Source organism: Tetrao urogallus (assembly GCF_951394365.1).
Source record: "Tetrao urogallus genome assembly, chromosome: 5".
NCBI classification, from domain to species: Eukaryota; Metazoa; Chordata; class Aves; order Galliformes; family Phasianidae; genus Tetrao; species Tetrao urogallus.
In genome coordinates, this window is record NC_136818.1 from 18,070,371 (window position 1) to 18,093,284 (window position 22,914).

Below are 22,914 nucleotides of genomic sequence, written 5' to 3' on the forward strand. Positions count from 1 at the left end.
TACAAGTGTATTTAGGTGTAAACACGCAGTTGTGTTATCCTCTGCTTGGGAATTAAGCAAGGAAGAACTTTTGCCAAACTGGCTTTGATTCTTGCTAAGAAAGTTTATTCTGAATTAAAAGGAAGATAGAGAGATGGGTCATCATTTGTTTTGCATGTGAAGTACTGAATCACCAAGTTAGAATGACTTAACCAGAAATACATAAATACATTCTAGAAGCTTGAATTGATTTCCAGGCTTCCCCCATCTTTCAGTCTTTTCTCTAAGATCTTTTTCTCTGTTGTGACTATTGAACCCAGCTGCTTAAGATTTGTCTTGCTTATTAGAATGAACGTGGAAAGCCCCCCCAGAAAATTCAAAAAACCTCACCACCACTGGTATAAGAAAATGTTCACCAACAATCTAGTTAAATATCTATTTACTTTTACATTTCTTCCCCTCTACCCACCACACTCAAGTCCAGAAAATGATCGTTATTAATTTCTGATTTAAAAAATATTATCTGGAAATTGTTTTTACTAAGAATAGTCTGAAGGGGGCAGCAGATACCCACTGAATTATGTCTGACATTCTCAACCCCAGTTCATAAAAGAGCACTTCTCTGAATCACTTCTTTGTGCTGCTGGTTTTCAGTGTTTTCTTTAGGAAGAATGTAGAACATATCTTAAACAAACACAAGCAAAACTTGTAACTATTTTTTTTAAAACTTCCTGCACTTTATGAATATTAGCTAATGATTAAAGAGCATTACTTGAAGCCTTTTAGTTTTCCTTTCTATCAATCTATAATCATATTGTTTTTAGTGATAAGGTCAATTAAATCACTTGTAAGAATGTATTAGCCTTTTGTTCAGGAAGAGATGAGACACAGCTTCACTTGCTCTACATGTATGCACGGGTTTTCTTATGCTAATAGGTCATATTAGAATCTTATATAAAAACTTCAGTGTGGGTGTTTATGATACAGCTGAGATGCTTACATTTAATAATGCTTAAACAAGTAGTGGCAATGACTCACAAGTTCTATATACCAAGGAAACAGGATTAATCCTTTCAGCCTGTATCTGTAGTGTATTTACATGAAAGAGGCTCGTATATAGGTGAGTGCAAGAATCAGAGAAAGCCACTATGCTGAGACATGCGGAGACCAAAGCCAGAAGACTAAGGGCATTATATGCAGCCAGTTACAAAAAGCAAAAAATAACAACAAACAAACCGAAAAATACTGCACTCTGTTCTGACTGAACTCTATTACTGTCAAGAAGTGTATCTTTGAACCTTGTGTTCTCATATGCTTAAATGTGTTTCAGCTGGTAACTACTTCTGAGCTTATGATTTCAGTCTCTTCACTAAGATGTTAGTAAAGTACTTACTGTTTTCTAGGCCATGTTGAAAATGTTGCATCCAGTTTTGGACCCCTTCATATAAGACATCAGGGTCAAGGTGGTGCTACATCTTTTTGAATTAAAAACAAGTCAGTGTAAACACAGAAAATCCTTATGCTCATTATTAGAGAGAATAGGAAGTAAAATTAGTACCTAAAATCAAGTAAGATAGGTAAATCAAAAAGCATTGCTACTACTTTCCCTAATATTTGACAGCAGAAAAGTTTGTAAGGGATGAGCTAAAACAACTAGGAGTACAGCCTTCTGTAAAATTAAACAGAACCAGAATTTTTCCTTTTATCCTGGATTTATTGGTACATTCAGGAACAAAGTTCCTGAGTTTAGGAAACCTACTGGTAAGTCCACTTAAAAGCTATAAATCCTTAATGAGTAAAAATATGGAGAAGCTCACACTATAAGCTGCATGATTTCCAGTTTTTGTACCACCCAGATGCCTCTTGGTAGTTTTATAGCCTCTCCTCTGCACAAGAGTCTTTCTGCTCAGTACTTTCCAAATCCAGTATGCTAATCCTATGATGATAAGTTATCTACTAGAACAGGAAACTTTGAACTGAAAATTCTGCTTTCAGATAATAACTGAATAGATTCTCAATTTATTGTTATTAAATTCACAGAATATCCAAATAAGTCAAAGAAGTAACTTTGAAGCAGCACTGGAAAGCACTGGCCCCATACTGAGCAGTGAATATCAACATGTGCTGACAGACCTTAGGCAGTGGGCAAGACATCAGAAACAAGGATAAGCACACGGCCCCATTATGTTTAAGTATTTGGTATTGCTGTATAAATACCTCTTACCAGAACAAGATTGCTAGCATTCTCTTCTATGTGGGAGAGTTTGCTTTCATAATCAAATAATCAGATGTAAAACAGTAAAGGAAGAACCAGAGTTAAGCCGAACAGTATGAGCTCAAAGGAAGAATTAAAAAATAATTACATTCTGCAAAACCCAGCAAATCCCAGGCCTTCCACCCATTCAAACCTTTCATCTTTTTATTATCCCCTGCATTATAGCTCTGAACTTAGAACTGCAGCTACCCAACTTTACCAGTGATTTTGCTACACAACAATTGTCTTCTGAACTTAAATTGAACAATATTATCATTTTTTTCTCTTTCTGTAAAAAATAATGTTAAAAAAATGTAAAAATCTCTGAAAATAATTCTCAACTGTCTAATTTTAATTATTTATTTATTTGTAATTGCTTAAATTTTTTTAAAAAAGATCAAATGCAAAAAAGAAAAAATCAGCCTCAGATGCTGGTTTTGCTGGAAGGCTAAGGAAAGACCTATGTGGCTAATTGATGACATCATTCAGTGTGCTGATTTCCTTCACCGCATCAATGACAGCTGGAACAAAGTTTTCAAACTTGGTGTACCACTGAAGCAAAATTTTTAAGAGTTTGTACCTTTCAGAAGGACAGCTGAAGTAATGCACTCGTAGACATATATATATGTACACACTTGTATTGCCTCATTTTTAGAAGTGGCTGCTGGTGCTCCCATTGAAATTTGCAACTATTGCAGTGTGACCCGGTCCCCTAAAGCTGAGGTACCGTACAAAGTATGAAAATGCTGACATTGTGATTTTACTTCTGGCTACATCAACAGATTAAAGTTTTGCTTTTTTTTTTTTTTTGATCAGCTGCAAAACCTACACAGCTGAAAACAGACGTGATAAGCGGTAATGAAATAGAATATTATCAGTTGGTTAGCATAGTTCCAAAAGTCATATACTAAATAAGAACACTTTATAACATCAAAAATATATTTAATCCTTAGTACTTTCAATAAGCAATAACGGTAACCAAAAGAATGGTAAGAACTGTCATAGAGAAAAGGTCAGTGCAATTTTGAACTAGTTTGCTTTTAACATATTTTGGCTAGTCAGCACAAATAATTTTGAAACTGTGCTTGTGGGCACGTTTGTTTGCTTCCATCCCAGAAGACGGTGACCTCCAGGATCAAAAGATTTATTGTTCTCTGACTGCAAGCCAGATTTCTGTATCCTGTTTATTATGTAATACATGCTCTAAAATAAGTATAACTCAAATGCTTTGCCCCTCAATCAGGAGACAAGCTCAAACTCATATTTAGGCAGAATTTAGATGTGTGTTTTCAGTGATAATTTAATGATGTTCAAACAGGACCAATGAAACTTTCTTTTGTGTAAATGCCCATGCTGTTCCTGTAATTATGCAGAAAGAGAAGAAAGCTTCTCTTCCACAGCCTGATAAATAGGTAGTGGTTACTGACTGGAAATCTATTTAAATCCTTTCTAGCAGAGGAAGAAATTAAACATGAAGTTCCTATTTCCCAGACAGTGTTTTAACTTGCACATTGAGAAATTAAGAAAACCTACCACTTCTTGTCCTGATCTTAAGAGTTTCCTTCTATCCTTCTGATGGAAAGGCTGATGGTCTGACAGATTACAAGATCACAAATGGATGGACAGTTGTCCCTGCAGGACTGCAGGAAGAACTGAGTTTTGAACATACCCAGTTATTGTTCCCTACTTAGGGCTCAGTAGTAATTAGCAAGACTTCATCTGGTTTCCTGGTTCACAATAAAGCCTCAAGATCAAGCCCAGTCCTCTCACTCCTCACGAGTTTGGGTCTCAAAGCCAGCCACTGCAATCCAATTGCTCCTCTAAAGCTGCTTCTGCCACTACGTCACTGCAAGAAGTGCAATTTCCAGTTTCACTGACAAACTGTTTCCAGCTCTGGATACATCAGCAGTATGGATAAGATAAACAAGTCCAAAATTCAGCAGAAAAGAATAAGGATAACTGAAAAAAAAAATGCAGTTTCCCCTTGTGATCTTGTAACATACTACAAAGATTCTGAAATGTAGTAGATGTGAATTATGGTCTCATTCAGGCACACTCCTTTCTTTACTTCTCTTTCTCACTCCATAGTCACAATTCACTTTCTTTGCATCACTAGCTATAGAATGTGAACCTGAGAAGAAGTGAAAAACTGGTTGCCCGTTTGCTGGAGATTAAAGCATCTCCAGTTTGCAGACTCACTTGCAGAAGAACAGTGAAATTAAGACAAGTAGGATCAAACTTAAAAAAAAAAAAAGTCACATTTTGTACTTTCAGTTCTTTTTTTCTATTTTATCTGCTATACATTGCTTTCACTTAATTTATTTCCTGCTTTGTGAGCTTTTTCTCATGGTCTCCCCAAATTTACCTTTATTTCGCAGCTTCTTCCTCCTTTCACATTCACAACAGCTTACTGAAGCATTACAATGTCATAGTATTGTTAAACTGCAGAATTAGAAGTGCAGGCTGGCTCCAGCTGGCCTTAGTCCTTGCAAAACTATTTTACTTCCTGCAAACTACAACAATTGCTGCTAAAAGCATCCAAGGACATCTCTGCAAGCCTCTTCTATAGTGTAACTGACAGAGGCTCATTTCTACAGAGAGAGAATCCCAGAAATGAAGCACTAGCCTATGCTTGCAAAAAGAGCTACGGTAAATGATATGTTATGAAATAGAAAAAAATATTGCAATATGGGATTTCACCTTATTTCTCCATTTACAGAGGAGAAAAACATTTTTCTACAGATATATCTATATACTGTATCAAGTGATTTGTTGTTTAAATCACATAAAACTGAAGGAAATCATGCTTGCATATGTCATGCTGCAGCTGTACTTGAATTTCTGCTCAAGCTGTGCTTGCGTGTCTGGAGCCAGTAGCACCCATAAAATCTAGAGCAATAGGATTTTCATTTGAGCCAGGCAGTCTTCATGCCTGAGTCACTTCTCCTGGAACATCTTTGGCTCAACCAATTTAGACAAAATGAGATTCAATGTGTAGGTGCATGATGTATGAGTTCTGGCTCAAGCAAGATAAAAAAGTCTAGAACACACAGTCAAACACCATTCTAGCAAAACTATCCCCGCTGTATACACGGAAACTTATGGAGGCTTGGAACAACTTCACAGTCTGTAGCATAACAACTATTGGACCATAGACAATAGACATCTTTCAAAGTAGAATGTTCTTCATTCAGTTTTCCTTGTACAGGTGACAGAATATTGCTCAGAATATGCTAAAAACTGCTGAAGCTAGGAATCTCTGATGGAAATTTCACAAAATTACTTGCATTACATTACAGAGGTTTTCCAGCTTCATCCGGGGAGATAACACAACTGGCTTTTCTCTCATAAATTAAGACTGACCTTCAATTAAACCATGACATGCAAAATTCACGCACACACACACAGACACAAAACAGACTAAAGAAAACTTGATCAAACTTTCTTAATTTTCAGAAAATTCTCTTTCCCAGCATAAAAGTCCTAAGTATATTTTATCTGTCTGCATTCAAACTGCTACTGTATGAGGAAGAGCACTATTCTGTCCCATCATCTTTCTCCCAGTGCCTAAAAAATGATTTACAGAACTGAAGGCTTTTTATATGTCTGAAAGACAAAGCAATGTTACAAGATAGGATACAGAAGAAAATTGAGTTCAATTTCTAAAAGGTGCATCAGAAAATACGAGTCAAAAATTACGTTTCAGGATCCCTTAAAAACTATTCTGGGACAGCTTTGCAACTGTAAGAAAATAGAGACATTATTTCCCCATTTAATCTTGGAAACAAATAATAATAGTATTGTTGGTGGTGACACACACCCAAATTTAAGTCAGGGAATTCAATAGCTGCAAGTATGGCTGACATTTCAAACTATTGTCACATTTCTCTAAGAGGATACATCTGACATTAAAAATTTAGATATTATACAGATGTGTGTTTAAAACAGCTGAATTTAGATATCAAAGGAAAAATATTTTCTAAGCAATTTCTTTATGAGAAGATGTTGGAAGACAAGCAGCAGCAATCTGTAGATTTATGTTCTTGTGTCACAGGTTTTGACCCAATTTGTTTTAATTTTCTGTTTTGTTGTTGAACAGTGAGTGAATACAGGATGACAGAAATAGCATGTGTTCTTAACCAATTTGCTGTTTCAAAACAATGCTGGGAAGCTGCTGACACATCAGTATGTTTCACTTACACAGCAAAACTGCTGAAAGTAACTCAGGGAACACCTTTATCTACAGTTTTAGATCTACTCACCAAAATCCTTGGAAGAAGCACCAGGATCCAGACAGCAGGCTTTCTCCAGAGGCAACGAACACTAAACCATCCTGACAAAGCTCACAGCCTTGGGTAAGTCCTGTGTACCCAGCATCTAATCATTCCATCCAGCTTGTCTCTCAGTTAATGCCATTGCTGAGGAAGAACACATTCAAGAAGTGGTATATCAGTAACACAAAGAAGTACACACTGGAGTTTAGGGCTGCACCTGGAATGCTACTGCTATGATTACAAAACAGGTAATACAGAACAGTGAGAACTTTCAAACAGGAGAGGAGTAGAAAAGGTGTTTTCTATATGGAATGCTAGTGCTAATGTAAAAGCGCTAATGCATCAGTATCAGAAAACTTTTCCCTTTTGCTCAATTCTTATAAAAACAAAGCATTCTGACCTTCTCGCACAATAAAAGTTGATACAAAAGTCCATGGTGATAAATAAATATTTTAACTGGCTTCTGATAACACAGGTGATTTATGGATAGCTAATCCTAAATGCCATTTACAGCATCCTAAAAGGGATGCGGATGCCAAGAACTACAGAGAAATGGTAGGAGAGAGACAGCCATCATCATATCTTAATTTAATTTATTTATACAGTGCAGGTCTTTACATTTAAGAGAATGTTAAGACAACCTTCAATGCTTCTCATTTGAACACAATTTTCAGTCCAGGATACTCTAAAGGAAGTCCTAAATGTGGATATCAAATACATTCAAGATGTTCAAGGAAGTGGAAAATATTTTACAGTCAACTTGGAAAATCCAGGTCAGGCTTCATAAATATCAAAGACTTGCAGAAAGAAGCTAACTGCCTTTGATTTTCTACAAAAAATTTTTCTGGGTGACATGCTGAACACTGACTGTTTAGATGAGTTTATAAAATCTGCCATTAGATTAGCATGCATTTTACTAAATAAGCAATTAACAAGCACTGTTCTAAGCTCAGTAAAGATCTCTGCTGAGTGTGCATCTGTGGTTAAAAAAACAGGTCACAAAACCAAGAGTAGCTGAATTCAGAGACTGTGAAGTGCTGCATGTTTGGGAGAGATGTCTCTGCCACTGTGCTGACCATCACCACCCCTAACTTGGCTGCACTTGCCCAGATAGTAACAAGACCACGTGTCAAGTTGGATGCAGGATCTTACCCAGTTAAAAGTGAGCCCAACAGAAAAGAAAAACAAAAGGTTTGGGAGCATGAGATATTAATACTCAGTAATAGCCAACTTTCTGTTTCACCTACCATAGGTGAACAGGGATGAGAAGTATGAAATATCCTCTTTTGGTATAAGCTGGACTTCGTTGACGTTAGACAGCCATATCCCATAACATGAGGTTATACAAAGAATGAGATGCAGAATAATACAAACAAAATTATTATTTCATTTAGGTAAAAAAATGATGGGGCTTCACTTAGAATACTAAATACCAGTTTGATGATCAACTATGAAAGGTGAAGTTACACTAACAGTTTTCAAGAGGGTTACAGAAATTACTGACAAATGAAAAGCATTTCTCAACATAAATGTCCAAAAGAGATATTTTAGTGGTGGGTTGGTTTTTTTTTTTCATTGAGAAAATGACAGAATTGCATACATTAATGAACAGTAGAAAAATGGCAGATTACAAACTACTGTCTCCCTGTATTGCATCTCAGAAACAAGTGGACAGAAGTATCTTAAACAGACAAAAGGAAATACTTCTTACAAAGTATGTAATTAAACTCTGTTATGCACAGGAAGCAATTGAGGACAGTACTTTAGCAGGAGTCATAAAGAGACTGGACATTTAGACAAATGTCCAATGCTAGTGATTTAGAAGAGAGTCTTATGCCTGCAAACTTAAACTTAAGCAATTTATATTGGAGAGATAAAGATGCTTAATACCTTAAAAGCACATGGCTTTTAAGCCTGTGGCTGCCTGCAGGGGTGCTTCTCACATCCTTCTAAGAAACTTTGGTTGCTACTTATTAACAAAGAACTGTTCAAATGTTTTTTTTTTAATCCTGTATGGCAATTACATTGTTCACTATGAAGTAAGCAAAGTTAACTTATGAAGGCTCTGTAACAGAGTTTCAGAAAAAATTAAGATGAGGTGACCACAGGAACCTCATCAAGTCCACAGCCCTGCTCAAAGCAAAGCTAAATTTAAAGTTACGTTAAGTCACCCTTGGTCTTATCCAGTTTGACTGCAGAAATCCTCAACGACAGAAGTCCTACTGCTGCTGAGTAACGCATTCTGGGTGCTGACCCATCCTTACCATGAACAATTTGTTGCTCACATAAAACTGGAAACTTCATTGTTGTATCTTTTGAATATAATCCCTTGTCTTTTTATTGTACACCGCAGACAACACACTGTTGTCTCTAGGCCCTGGTAAGTGGAAAATATAAAAAGACTGCAATAAGACCAGAAAACACACTTTGCCCTTCCAAGATGTGTTTTTTATCTGTCTGACGAGAGTGTTTAAACATACCAGTAGATTACAAACTCCAAGTTGCAAAATAGATTAAATGACATGCAAAAGTAGGCCTACTATAGCTACAAAGTTTCCCATACTTTGGCTTTTAAACCTTTAGTCAGTATATTCTCCAAAAAATCAATGATTTTAATTCAATCTAATTGTGACCTCTTTAAAGTTAGTAAATCATACAGCATATCTTCTAGAAAATTATCAAGAATTGCATCAACAATTTATATTATATGAAATTTAAGATGCTTTAGTGTACGACTCTTGTATGGAATATATCTCAGGATGATCTAGAAGATACACAGCACTACAATGAATTTCTCTAGACTGCAGATTTCTGTCTCTTTCCAGGAGAAAATTGGAACTTAAGGATGGATCTTTTTAAAAGACACTCAAATCACACACTTTCCAGATTTCTGTGCATGACAGTTTTTAACTGCAAGAAAGATACAACTAAAAAGAGTTATTCATCATTTAACTACAGGCAGGGATGTTAATTTTGTGATTCAGAATTGACACCTTATCTTTTCAAGTGTCACAGACTTGAGCTCTGATCACACGCTCTTAACAGGCACCAACAAAAGGAGCTCGTTTCATCTTTGCTGCATGCTGTTGGTTTATTGTACTCATGTACTCATGTACTCATTTTGATAAATCATACAAAATGCTACCTTATTTTTGAAAGTAATTATCCAATATGCTTACATTTGCTTTAAAAAAAACAATTTCAATGTTAAACATCTAAGTGAGAATTCTTCAAATGTGAAAGTAATTCTGATTACTCATTTGTACTACATTAACTACAGTCATTGGCAATGCAGACTGCATGGAGAATTACTCCTTTATAGATATTGCACATTCAGCCCTCCACTTATACTTTGCAGGATCACTGTCAAATCCTTCCCTCCCGCTGTTGACAGCTTGCAGCAATGCTGTGCAGAGTTCCTCACGTTACATTCTCTTAAGTCCATGACATTATCTAGAAATCTAGATAGTTTAGTGTTGAAAGACTGCACAAACTTTCTCTAGCTTTCCTCCATTTTGAAAAGATGACAAACCGAAATATAAAACAGAAACTCCAAACTCTCAGACATAATCAGTACAGGACATTGAACCCTGCAAAGTGGTGTTTTACTGCCTTACAAGCAAGGATGCCGTGGATGCTGCAAATTTTCATAATATCAAGAGGCAAAACAAACAAACTGAAAACAAATCCACTGCGAATTACTGAATGCAGAGAAGCAAACTCAATAAGGCTGAGTTTCAAAAGAGCTGGAAGTGTGGAGTGCATTTGGAGAAGATGTTACTATACACTTCATGTTTCCACAGCAATTTTAGGCATTCACTTCCACCCACTTCTGGTTAAAATATCTTGCTTTGACCTAGTGTGGTTGCTCTTAGACTCCATGTCGTAGTTTATGTAGTTTCCCTTTGACTGTCTCTTTCTGGAATTGCTCTGTCACTTCCTTTCCTGGGTCTGATTCCAAATGTGCATGTTCATAGAAAATGGCAGAAACCTTGGGGATGAGCCTGCATCAGTCTCAGCTAGTACTTACCTTCACTTCACTATTCAATCATGCCCAAGACTGAGCAGATGGATAATCCATTAGATCACAATCCAATTCACTTGTCTGTGGAACAAGAGGGCTTTGCTAACAACAACAAAAAACAAAATACCACCACCACCACCCTTTAGACATGGAACTAAATTCTCTTATATCCTATACGCTTCTTTAGCTTCTTCTACAGCTATACTACTTTTTTGGCTGGTAGACAAAGTATGAAGAGCACTGTTTTCCCATGTTGTTGCTTCCTACTTAAATTTAGACAACCTGGAAAGAGTGGTTTATGCCAACACTGTCACAATTTCTCAAAAGAAACAACGTTCTTTAATCAACACAAAGTCTTGCTATCTGCTCCATTCCTGTTCATTTATCAGCATGAAGGCCATTTTGATTATAAACTAGAACAAAAGACAGAACAACAATGTGGTGCCAGTATTGCATGCTGTATAAGAGAAGGATTTTTTCTTCCCTTTTCATTGAGTTTATCTACAAAAAGTAACTTATCTCCCTAAAATGTTTATGTCTGTATGCTTTTCAGATAGGAGTACTTAAATGAATCATTCAACTGTAAAGAATTATGCCATTTTACCTCACTTTAGTGTTACAATACTTGGATAAACAGAGGGAAAAATACATTTCTAAATTTTACTTTTTTTTTTCTTTATGTATTGTCAGTTTAAAAAAATGTAAGCAGCCTTATTTCCATGTTATTTTTATTTCTGATATTGAAGCAAGAAAACTATTATTTGTGGAGGGTAAGCCCATACACTAGAGGTCAAGATATGATGCCATTATACCTCAAGCCTGAAGTTTTCTTTTCAGCTGCACATTAGAAATAGTGCTAACGTATGCAGTGCTATGGTTTGTTTTGTTTTTTTTCTTCTCCCATGTGCACCAGAAGGCATGAGGATGTAAAAAGCTAGTTCAATTTACTGTTTCACTAGCTACAGCAAAGAGCTTTGTGGCTTAACTGGTAGCCATGTCACAGGGTTACAACACAGTTAAAATAATAAACTAAAAAAGTTACAACTAATATACTAATTAAGTTTCCACCACTGTAAGCCCTTAACAAATATGGAAGAACAATAAAAAAATATTACAATCTAAAAAAATGGAGGAGTGTTCAAGATCATATACTGCTGTTTTGCTAATGTGTTAATTGGTATGTTGAAGTAGTAGAGCGGATTTAGAAAAGACTGTGAGGATTATTTATTCACCATAGAAGTAACTTTACGAAGAAAGGTAGGCTTACAGCAACTCAATTTGTTTAGTTTATCAAAGAGATAAGAGAGTTTGATTACAGGATACAATTGTCTTGTGGGGAGAAAGGCACAAAGGGAAAACAAATTGAACTAAAACCTCCACCATGGGAGAAATTAAACATTGCCTTCAGTGTATCTACAAAATCATTTGAAAGCATTTCCCAGAAGCATTTAAAAAGTTACCTTTTTCTATTTGAACTTTATATTTTAAAAGGAGCATGTCTCAAACTGGATATAGGGAATCAGATTTTGTAATCACTTTTAAATATCTAGACTCATTTTACCTGTAACATTTAGCACTGTCCCACAGTATTGCTGGGATAAACACATGGACAACTGGTGTGCTTGAGCACAGGCCAACAGGGTAAAAGGCAACTCTACAAGCTATAAAGTAACTGCACAGGGAAAACCTGAGTGAACCTCACAGTCCTCTGCTCTACAGATTATTCTGTCAGTCATAAAAGCAAGCCCCATAGCAGGGGCTCTTACCTAGACTTCCAGGCAGCCGAGACCCTTCCTGAAAGCACTTGCTAGGCTGGAGCTGTTGTTTATGCCTTTTTGCCAGGGCAGAGGCTTTGCACATGATGAGAGATAGCACAGGGAGAAATAATAACCCTTCTGTGATTTTCAATAAAAAGTTAAGTTACTTGACAATGAACTTTCAACCCCCATAAAACAAGCTGCTGCCCAAATGAAGAAACACACTGGGAAATATGAAAATCAGGCTGTAGAGGAGGAGATTCCCTGGAAAGGTTCCTAATAATTTCAAGAAGAGGAAGTTTGCTGCCCACACAAGAGAAGCCTCTCCTAAAATGAGCACTGCAAGCTCTGCTTACTCACTTCATGTTTATGGAAACTGGCCTACTGAAATCAAAGTTCAACCCCTATTGACATAATTGGCTATTAAGTATAGAGACTCTGAGGGGGCAGACAAGTCATGTAGACATAAAGGTGTGCATCTAAATCACAAATACACTGGGAACCTGAGGGGAATTTCCAGGAAAAAATACAGAAGTGCAGAAGTGCTGTTGCAAGATGATTCTCTCCCACTCAACTCTTCTCTTTTTATTCCTTCTCAGAGACTACAGAAGAGAGGAAAACAGCACAAGAGCTAATAAATCCCTCACCCAAGCAGACCTCACTCAAGCCCTCTCAGAGAAAGTCATAAGGCTGAAATACTCTTCTGGGTCTGACCAATCATTCCACCATGGCTGTATGTTTCCAGCACTGAGTGACTATGAGTGACTGCTTAAGGTCAGCATGAAAAACCGGCCTGAGGAATGTTTGCCTATTCCCTTTAGTATTTGTTTTAGCTTTGTTTGAGCTTTAGTTCTCAATTTTTTCACCATTTCCCTTCTACACCAATTGATACTGCCTTCCATCACAATCTCCAGCAATAGCAGCTTCCAATTATTTAGCATTAAGAAGCACCTTCAATTATTTCTGTTAAACCAGTCTCCCACTTGTCCAGATGTCCTGCAGTCCTGGCATCATATGAGTTAGCAAACAAATTTTGCATTTGTTGTTTGCTATTAACTGCTTTCACAATTTAGAAAACTTCAGTCATATCCTGTCCTTCTTCAGAATTCTCTCCAAACTGAAACATCCTATGCAATTTTTTTATTTATTTTTTTTATTATTATTATTATTATTTTTTTTTTTCCCAGGTCTTCCAGCAACAAGAATTATATCCAGGAGACAAAATGTGTATGCACTGAAGTTTCATAGAGGGAAAAAAATCATACTTTCTGGTTTGCTCACAAGTCAGCAGAGAGATATGCCTGACATTAGAATAAACCTGCTTGGGATTACCTCCAAGAAATTTATGCCATGAGCCCATCAAAGCTCTCCTCCTTCTCTGTCTTCAATCTTTTCTTCACCCTCCTACTTCAAGCTCATGTTCCTTCAAGCCAAGTCCATACTTCTCTTTTTCTACTACACTCTCACTTTCCAAAGCTCCCATTCCAACTGAAGAGAAGCACAGGACCCTGCATGAAACGATTTACTGTTCACAAAGCACTTCTGAAGATGCTATGAAGAAGACACAGAGATTTGTACCCCACCTCATCCTGCAGCTAGCTATCAAAAGACATCTGTTTGTTTTGCTGTTGGGGGCAGGTGCTACCATTTGTAGATAGTAAATAACACAGAAATTCCTTTCATATATGTATTTCTGATCTTTTCACGCAAGTTTGGAGCAGCCAGCACCCCATTGTTGTGCCTAACACAGTGGCTCCGGGCAGCTGGGGGTAAAAGTACTCCAACACCTCAATGCCTGATCACTTAATACTGCTTTGTACCTTGTAGAGTTTTATCTTCAGTGAACATCACTAACCACATGAGTCAAAGCAGTACTGCTGGCAAGCAGAGAATAACATTAAATTCCACTTCTCATTCCCTCTCATCTTTGCCTCTGCATGGAAGACCTACTATTTTCATAGGCATTTTCCCAGCACTGGAAAGAGAATGTGATGAAAAGAGGCACTAAGGAGGGTAATGCACACAGGCACTGATTGTCAGACAAGTGACTTCGTTTTCCACAGTGAGCAGCCTGAGAAGGACATTGCTTCAGGAAACAACCACCACCATGGCTGAGGTCATATAGATTCTCTCTCTGCTTAGGTTGCCTGCTTTGCTTGTGCCTTTGCTTTGCTTGCCTCAGGACTTCCCATGACTCTAGAACTTGCTGTTGCTAAGGATAGTAAGCTTTCAATAACTCCTTCTACAGAAATGTGCTTAAGAACTACACAAGCTTTCTCTTTAGTAATACTAACCTACGCCAAGATCTCTTTAAGTTTACAAATATCAGAGGAAGTCCACAGGTAAAAAGTAACTACATTTTCAACTAACAAAATCACAGCAGGTGATTTCTGGATATGAAAGCACGGAAGTATGACAGCAGGTATTCTGACAACATATTAAGCAAGAATCACTATGGGGATTTAGAAGAAACACACTGGTAGTATTTTGTAGTGGAAATCTCTAAAGCATACTTATTGGCAGCTTACATTCAAAATAAAGGGTCTAATTTGTTCATTATGAAGCAGCAGAATTTTGTCACTGATTTATGAATGACTAATTCTTATAAAAATGCTTCAGCTGTCCTAAAACTATCTATTTTATAATTCCAGCCCCTTCCTCTGTAATATTTATAATAATGTTTCACTAACTAAAATACAATGCTTCACAAATGAGTCTTGAGATCTTAAGTTAATTTAAAATAATCAGATGTGTATAACCCAGTGATTGTGTAATTTCTTTGAAGGTACACAGTTTACAAAATAAGTGAAAAGAGAACATTTTCCAAACATTGCCACAAGCAAAAAGACTATATTAAAAACATTCAATCTTTAGAATAATACAAAATAAAATATTATTAATCAGTAAGTTCAAATAACGCTTATTTATATTATTGAATTAACAAGATGTCTATGTACAGCTGCAGAGACTGCAATTTTACAAACTGAAATTCAGTTTAATCGTATTTGTAACAATTTATACACTATGTACAAACCTAGTTCTCCAAGGAACTCTAGGTTTAGCACGCTTCAATGCAGAAGTGCTATACCTACTCCTAAGACAGGCTGCTAACCTTCCCTTTAATTTAAATTCTGAAATACCTCTTAAAGCCCCCAAAAATTTCATTTGCTATTTCACAGTACTGTTCTCAAATCACTTGTTTGCTACCATGTTTTGGAATAGGTGTAGAAAGAGTTACAACAATAAATAACATTGCTTATTATGAACTATTTAGACATATATTCACACAATCACACTTTCAGCCTCAATGCTTTAACAAGACTGTAGGATCCATTTATCTTTGCTTTTCTTGACACGTAGATCAAAATTGCAACCACAGGTATAGCTACTGCTGTTACACAGGAGAATGCAATAATCAGGGGCATAATTTGATCTGGTTTTTCCAATTTTCCTGAAAATGAAGACAAAAGGATACAAAAAGTTATATGAATCAGTTTTTACACAAATTTTAACGTGTAACTAAAAGTAGAGTTATTTTAGTGACCTTAACTGGAACATTTTTTCAGTTTTCTTCCACAGAGCACATTTCAAAACCTGTTCCCTGTTTCTCTACTCTTTAATAACTCCACAGTACCACTATAATTCTTAGCCAGAATCTGGGTCTTGAACATGCTATACAAGTTCAAACACACTTAATATCATCAATGAAGAATACCATGGAGTTCCTGAAGAATAACAAAAGAATACTATCTATTTCACCCAGTAAACAATGTAAGGATACTTCCACCTCCTGGAAACATAATGCTTCAGGAGAAGATCATGTTTAACAAGCTCAATATTTAGATCTCTCTGGGTTAGCCTCCCTGTTCACAAAACGCAAAGGAAAATGGTTAGAATCCACCTTTTTCTAGAGCTGCAGTGCCAACTAATGTAACAGAGACAACATCCAGACTATATGAAGGTGAAATAAAGCATATCCTCATCAGTTGCTTTGTTATTTCATTTGAATTATTTTTTGTTTCATTTTGTTGTGTTGTTTTTGTGTTGTTTTATTTTTTCTGTTGTTGGTTTAGGGTTTTTTCTTAGGTTAACTTCAATATTTTTGTGCAAAAATTATCTGGGAACTCGTTTTGCCTACTTTGTCACAAAATCTACTAGAACATACAAACAAAATAAGTTTAGACAATAGTTTTACCTACCTACAACAGCTATCTCTATCACTTTGATGTTGCTTCCAACCTCATTGAAAACATCAAGCAAATATCTGCCTGTATCATTTTTGGTGACATTGTAGAGTGTAAAGGTTCCATTGGCTACTGGTAGAATTATTTCTTTCTCTTGATTAACCTTTTTCAGGATCATCTGTGATGGTGGGTTACTGTATGTGCTGCACACAATTGTGATATTTTCTCCTTCTTTAACATTTTCCGATGGATAAACTAACACAGTAATATTCTGAGGAGGAACTGACAAGAAACATAAAGTTTAGCAACAAATGGAAGCAAAAAGAACAAAACAATCTAATGAAGTTTGCATATACAAAGCACTAATCCAGTTAATGGATTTGCTATAATCTCCAAGTGCATAGTTTTGGACTGTCACCAGCTGTTCTTAAAACAGCACAGTCAACAGCAGCTGACAGAAATAGCATTTTATAAATTGGTGAGGTATTTTGCTTATCTTTTACATAATATTGAGCCTTTTCTTCTCCTCTGGTTTTAAACTCACTGTTCAATCATTTGTGTTCATGAAAGGACACAGATCAACAGACCCAGATGTTGATGTGCTCCCTCAATAGAAAATGTTCTCAATAGAAAAGAAATACAAAAGGCAAAGAAAGTCCTAAAATAGTATCTTTCCACTTGGTTCCACAATTTTAAATCCTGTTTTAGAGTCTGGGGGAAAAGTGGATTTATGAAATATTTTGAAGAAGTGATTATTTTGTGCTCTGAAATTCAAGACAGAAGTTTTCATAACCACTAATATCACACAAGAATCTGTGCAACACATCTCAGTATTTTTAAAGACATTTCATTGTCATCTCATCCATTAAAAAAAAAAACAACAAAACTATACAATAGTTATTTTAACTGACCTTTGACATCAAGTTCTACATCTAGAGAATGATTTCCAAATTTGTTAGTGAATGTGCACTCATATTTTCCTGCATCCTTTAGCTGAGCCTTCTCTATGGTGTATTTGCCATCTTCTGTTTTAAGGGTTGTGATCACACCACCTATTTTCTTTTCTAGGATAACCTGAACAGCTGGGACACCTGTAGCTGTGCAAGAGATGGTAACACTTTCTCCTTCTTTCACTGAACTCGATGGGAAAACCGTTAGTGTTGTATTTTTTGGTGGAGCTACAAGGAAAAAAAAAAAAGTTAAAGAGATGGATTAGTGCCAGAAATGAGCCTTACACCTACACAACATTACTGTTGTCATTCAATAAACAGCAGCACAGCAGCAGCAGGACTAAAGCAAAAAAATATGCTTACTACTGAAATGAAACTCTGCTGCAACTGATTATAGGTTGAGGAGTCAGCACTTGGCATAACCTGAATGGAAACTGCAAGAACAGAATACAAAGTAGTAACTGAAAAGAAAGACAAAGATGCAATATAATCTCCACAGAAAATCTTCAGAATGCATTTTCTGTTTGCATAGTATGCTTTTAACTGGATCCTATGCCAACAATAGAGAATACAGGCACCTCTCTACGTAGCCTCTTTGCCTCAAGCATACATTTGCCATTAAAAGGAGTGAGAGAAATTCAGTTTCATAGAAGTTATCTGTACTAAAAATTTCACACTTTATTATTTAAAACTACCTAAATATCAGTGGCACTAGGGCCATCCTTTGACTCCATTTTCTCTTATTATGCATGTGCTCCAAATATTGCAGAACTCTTCACTGAACCTTCTACAACAGTTCAAGAAAAATGTTTCTACACAATGCTCTGCTGGAAAAAGCCCTCCTTAGATTGTTTTAAGGAGAAAATTTGACAGAATAGACATAACGCATAATAGTGAGTAGAGAGTTCTCCTCCTTCCACCTGTGATGGTTCTGAATTATGGAGACTACAAATATGTGGTAAAAATAAGTATGGGAGAAATGAAATAACAATGTGGAATGTGTCGATAAGCTATTCCCAACCACTTAAAATAATTGGTTACTTTATTTCTGCATAGGATAAAATAGAACTGAATTTAGAGGGTTTTAAAAATATCAGGAACTGCTCACCCAAGTATTTGGTCATTTAGTTTTTATCCAGATTCTATCTGAAACATTTGGCTCTACAGAAACAGGAGCAGTAACACTGATAACAACAACAACAAAATATAATCCTTTTGATTATTTTCCAAAGCAGGGGACTGAGATGTCCCTATGAAATCTATGCTATGGACACTGGCATTTCAAGGGAATAACTGTCCCCCACAGCACTATTTCTTCAGGTTCCTTAATCGCTTTGAGTATTGCTTTGTAGTAAAAGTATAGAAGCACACACATGCACAGCAGTAGAGAATTATCTGAAAATTAAGCATAGAAATGAAAACCATAGCCCATAAGGAACAGCAATGAATCAAAAGTTAAATCCTGAAAACATAAAAGGAAAGGCCAATAATTTCCTATTTATCAGTGTTTCAGCAACTTTCAACTCAACATGCAACCACAGATTAGTTACTGAATAATAGTTAAATGCAAGCCTTATACCTTGTATAACAATGTTCACAGTTGCTTTCTCGGTTTTATTAGTTACAGGATTAATTACTTCACAGATATACTGTCCTGAGTCAGTGAAATGGGCATGAGGAATAGAAAGAACATTGTTTTCTACGAAATGCTGAATGGTTTCCTTTGCCAGATGTTTTCTCCAAAATACTTGTGCTGGTGGATTACTCTCAGTCACACAAGTAAGTTTCAGAGAGTGTCCTTCCATTGATAAGTTTCCCGGAGATGCACTAATGAAAGTATTTTGTGGACCAACTGGAAAAGAACATAAGAAATATAAGGTTAGCATGTTAATGGAGAATGATATGCACATCTTTAACATTAACTTCTCTACAGTTGTACTGCATGCACTACCAAGAAAAAAAAAGAATCATACGGATACCAATAACACAGTGGAATGATTTTTCCAGACGTGATCAGACACTGAGTTTGTAGGTTTGAAAGCTAAACTAGGCACAATGCATACAAATAACTTGTTTTCCTATTTACTCTTACACTTGTCTCCCTACTGCTTAGGGCTACAAACTTGAAAGTGCCAAGCATACCAAGGGAATTTTAAAAATAATTGGTTATCTGGATATTATTGTTGTTGTTCTTATGGTCTTACTTTCTGACTGAGTACCAGAGCCCTAGGTAAGAAAGTGACAGATGAATTCTTACAGGACAGCCTAAATTCTGAACAACAGTAGGTATCTAAGGCAATGTGCACAGGTTTCTCACTAACTGTTGCTGAATAAAACCATTTAACTTACATGGCCTAGGCTTCAAACCTGAAAACACAATCTGTTTCACAAAGATGTTAGAAGATCGTGCTCAGAGATAACATTTAATAAATAAAAGGTATATCCTACTTATGATATTTCTGCATCTAAATATAGATACAAGAAAATAGATTATGTAAATAGAAAATGCAAATTACAAATGCACAAACCTCATAAATCCATTCCACAAAATATAGCATAAAACACTATTTGATATGAAAGCCCTAATGAAAAAAACACTTACAGTTTGCATTCAGTTTCAAAGAAGTCGACCTTTCATTGGGCTCAAAGTCCATACCAGCAATTTGTAATCTGGCCACACAAGTAATCTCTTTACCATTGTCTTCAGTCGTGAGGTTAAATGAGTATGCCACAGTCTTGGTTTCTGCTTTTGTGCAGACATCTCCTTCAAAAGTTTTGCTATGAAGAATATGTTCCTCTTTCTTTAGGAGTAATTCCAGGTGATCAGAAGGAAACACATCATGTACTTTACAGATGACAGTGGCAGTTTCTCCAACAACTAAAGATGCAGTGGTCTTAATGACAGGATCACTGGGAAAAGCTAAAAGAACAAAACACACTTTTTTAGACTACCAGAGATGGGCCCTAGACTCAACATCAGAGCAGGGTCCAGACATTAAATAACTCAAGATTAAAGGTGCATAGCAACTTTATATCAAGCTTTATATTAACTCTATAACAAGACATACCTTGATATGAACATATATAGCAGTTCACACACTAAGAAGAAATGCATTTGTACAATTTTTTAGAATATGATCATAAATTATTTAATGAGATCCAGCAAGGCACCTAATTAGTGACACAGTTACCTAAATACGCAGAGGGATCTGTAACGATAGATACACTAGTAGCATCCCTTTTTTCATACTGGCAAATTTAGACATCTGAATTGTAACCCTGCATACTGCCAAGACTTTGATTAAGTGCTCTGCACTTGAAGGTTTCCCATCTATGTCCATCTAAACCACACAGTTTCTTTCTGTTCGACTTCTATAAACATTTGGGGGAGTCTATGTTCAAGCTTTCAAGTATTATCAAGAATGAGAATATACAGTATTTTCAGGGTAAAAAGCTCAGCCCCTGTCTGTTTAGAAGAAACAAAGTAATCTTTACAAGGAAATGTATGTTGAGTTATATCAGACTCCTTACCCTAGCACTATCAGACAACTGCCAACTACAGTATCTAGGAAAAATTCATTTATTTTTTAAATATAATTTCTTAGCAAATGAGTACTACTTAAAGAGCATTTTTACTTACAGTAAAGTTCAACTTTGACACTCTTCTCTTTTTTCTCTTTATTGCAGATGACAGTACATAAATAATCATTATTATTTTCAGCACTAACTGGACTCATAGTTAAGGTAGAGTATGTCTTGTCGTTGTATACTTTTCCTCCAAGGGGGTAGTCCATTTGGGTTCTCCATGAAAACTTTGGTAATGCACAGCCAGTAGTATTGCATGTGAGTATCAGCGTTTCTCCAATCTGTGCAACAACTCTGTCAGCTGGTATAACTTCCATTTCAAAAGCTTTAACTACAACAAGGAGAAATATACGTAAATTCAGCAACACTGTTAAAATTCTTGTTTTCTCATGGCCTACTGTGATATCAGGTCACAACTTTACAAGTTTACATTTATGTGGAAGTTAAACTAATACAGATTGTACAATGATTTATATCTTCAAAATATCCCAAAAAATTGCTTTTTTTTTTTTCCCCTAAATTAACAGCCGAGATGACCCTAAAAGACACTTCTGTTGCATAAAATGCATAAATCAATATGGCCAGTGAAAATAGAACTGCAGACATAATCTAACTTTTCTAACCAGGCAGATCTTATTGTAAAACTCCGTAACATTTGAGGGAAGGGATGATAAGTAACTTTCAAGAGAATATCTGGTATCAAACTTGACTGATACTGTCAGAGATGACAGTAAAAACTAAACATACAGTTATGTAATACAGTTGTCTCCTAGACAGTCTTTTAGTCAAACTCTACAAGAAAGTGACCGTGCAGAGAAAAGCTACAAAGAAACGCCAGAAATAAACTTCTTGACATTCTGAAAGAACTACTTAATTAGCATTGTATTCACTGAAATGTAAAAGCAAATGCAACAAAGAGAAATAGCAACAAAACAGTAGTTCACTTTACATGTAATAAAAATTGAAAGTAAATGAAGCAAATAAACCTCCCCAACTTACCAGTTGTTAATACATACAAAATAATTAGCACAGTTTGGCTTGTTCTTCCCATCTGTTTTAACATTTATAATGTCTGTTATTAGGATTCAAAAGCTTTGCTTTCTTTCCTGCAAAGAAGTACACCGAGAGGCTGCTGCTCTGCAACTGTTAGTTGCTGCATGCGCTCCTTATAAAGGCTTTTCTTTCAGTGGAGTGGGAAATCCCTGCACGGGGAAATCCAGAGTAGGAAGAGATCCAAGTGTGGTGGCCTCAGCGCCCTCTGCTGCTTTTTTTTCCCCTTTCTTCTAAATACAACATTTAAAGTTCAGGATAACAAATATTAACACTTGTACTATAGTTCTTAGTACAGTTAAAAACAGTAAGATAAGATCAGATCCTGCAAACATTTAATAATGAGAATGGATATGGGTAATTATAAGTAATTGAATGGGACTATATGATGGAAATGTTATTCAGATTTGCTTTCAGTTCAAATATTTTCGTAGGACTGTTTTGAGAGTTCACAATATTATCTTATGAATAATGTTCCCTAACACAGTATTTTCTTTGAAAACTACTACCACTCTCAGAGGTGATGCTACTCATGTTGCTAAGTATTTTTAATCCCTAAAAATGGAGTCAGCTAACAGAAGTCTTCAGACTTAGATAAAAGCAGCAAGAAATTCAGTGCAAAACATACTTGCTTTTAGAATGTGTTAGGAAAATCACTTGGCATAATAGTTTGACTGTATTTGACATCTAAGAAATATCATCATGAAGCAGATTTTAAAAAGAGCATAGCTTTCTTTTGCTATTTTGTAGATGAGTAATACATTGGAAAAATAAAGGCTGAAGTAATAATGCCATCAGTGCTCAAGAAATTTACTTGCTGAAAAGTTAGCATGACACTTACCCAATATTTTTTGAGC

The 22,914-nt window shown here is 36.0% G+C and overlaps 1 protein-coding gene across 1 annotated transcript; it reads right to left on the reverse strand.

Annotated features, from left to right (window-relative positions):
* Positions 1 to 15,578: 15,578 nt before the first annotated feature.
* Positions 15,579 to 22,070, reverse strand: VCAM1 (vascular cell adhesion molecule 1; the record flags this gene model as incomplete). The annotated part of the gene is made up of 7 exons (XM_079535831.1): positions 15,579 to 15,739; positions 16,488 to 16,754; positions 17,384 to 17,650; positions 19,002 to 19,274; positions 20,025 to 20,342; positions 21,063 to 21,338; positions 22,007 to 22,070. The coding sequence occupies 7 exons, from the start codon at positions 22,068 to 22,070 to the stop codon at positions 15,579 to 15,581; spliced, it is 1,626 nt and encodes a 541-aa protein (XP_079391957.1).
* Positions 22,071 to 22,914: the final 844 nt, after the last annotated feature.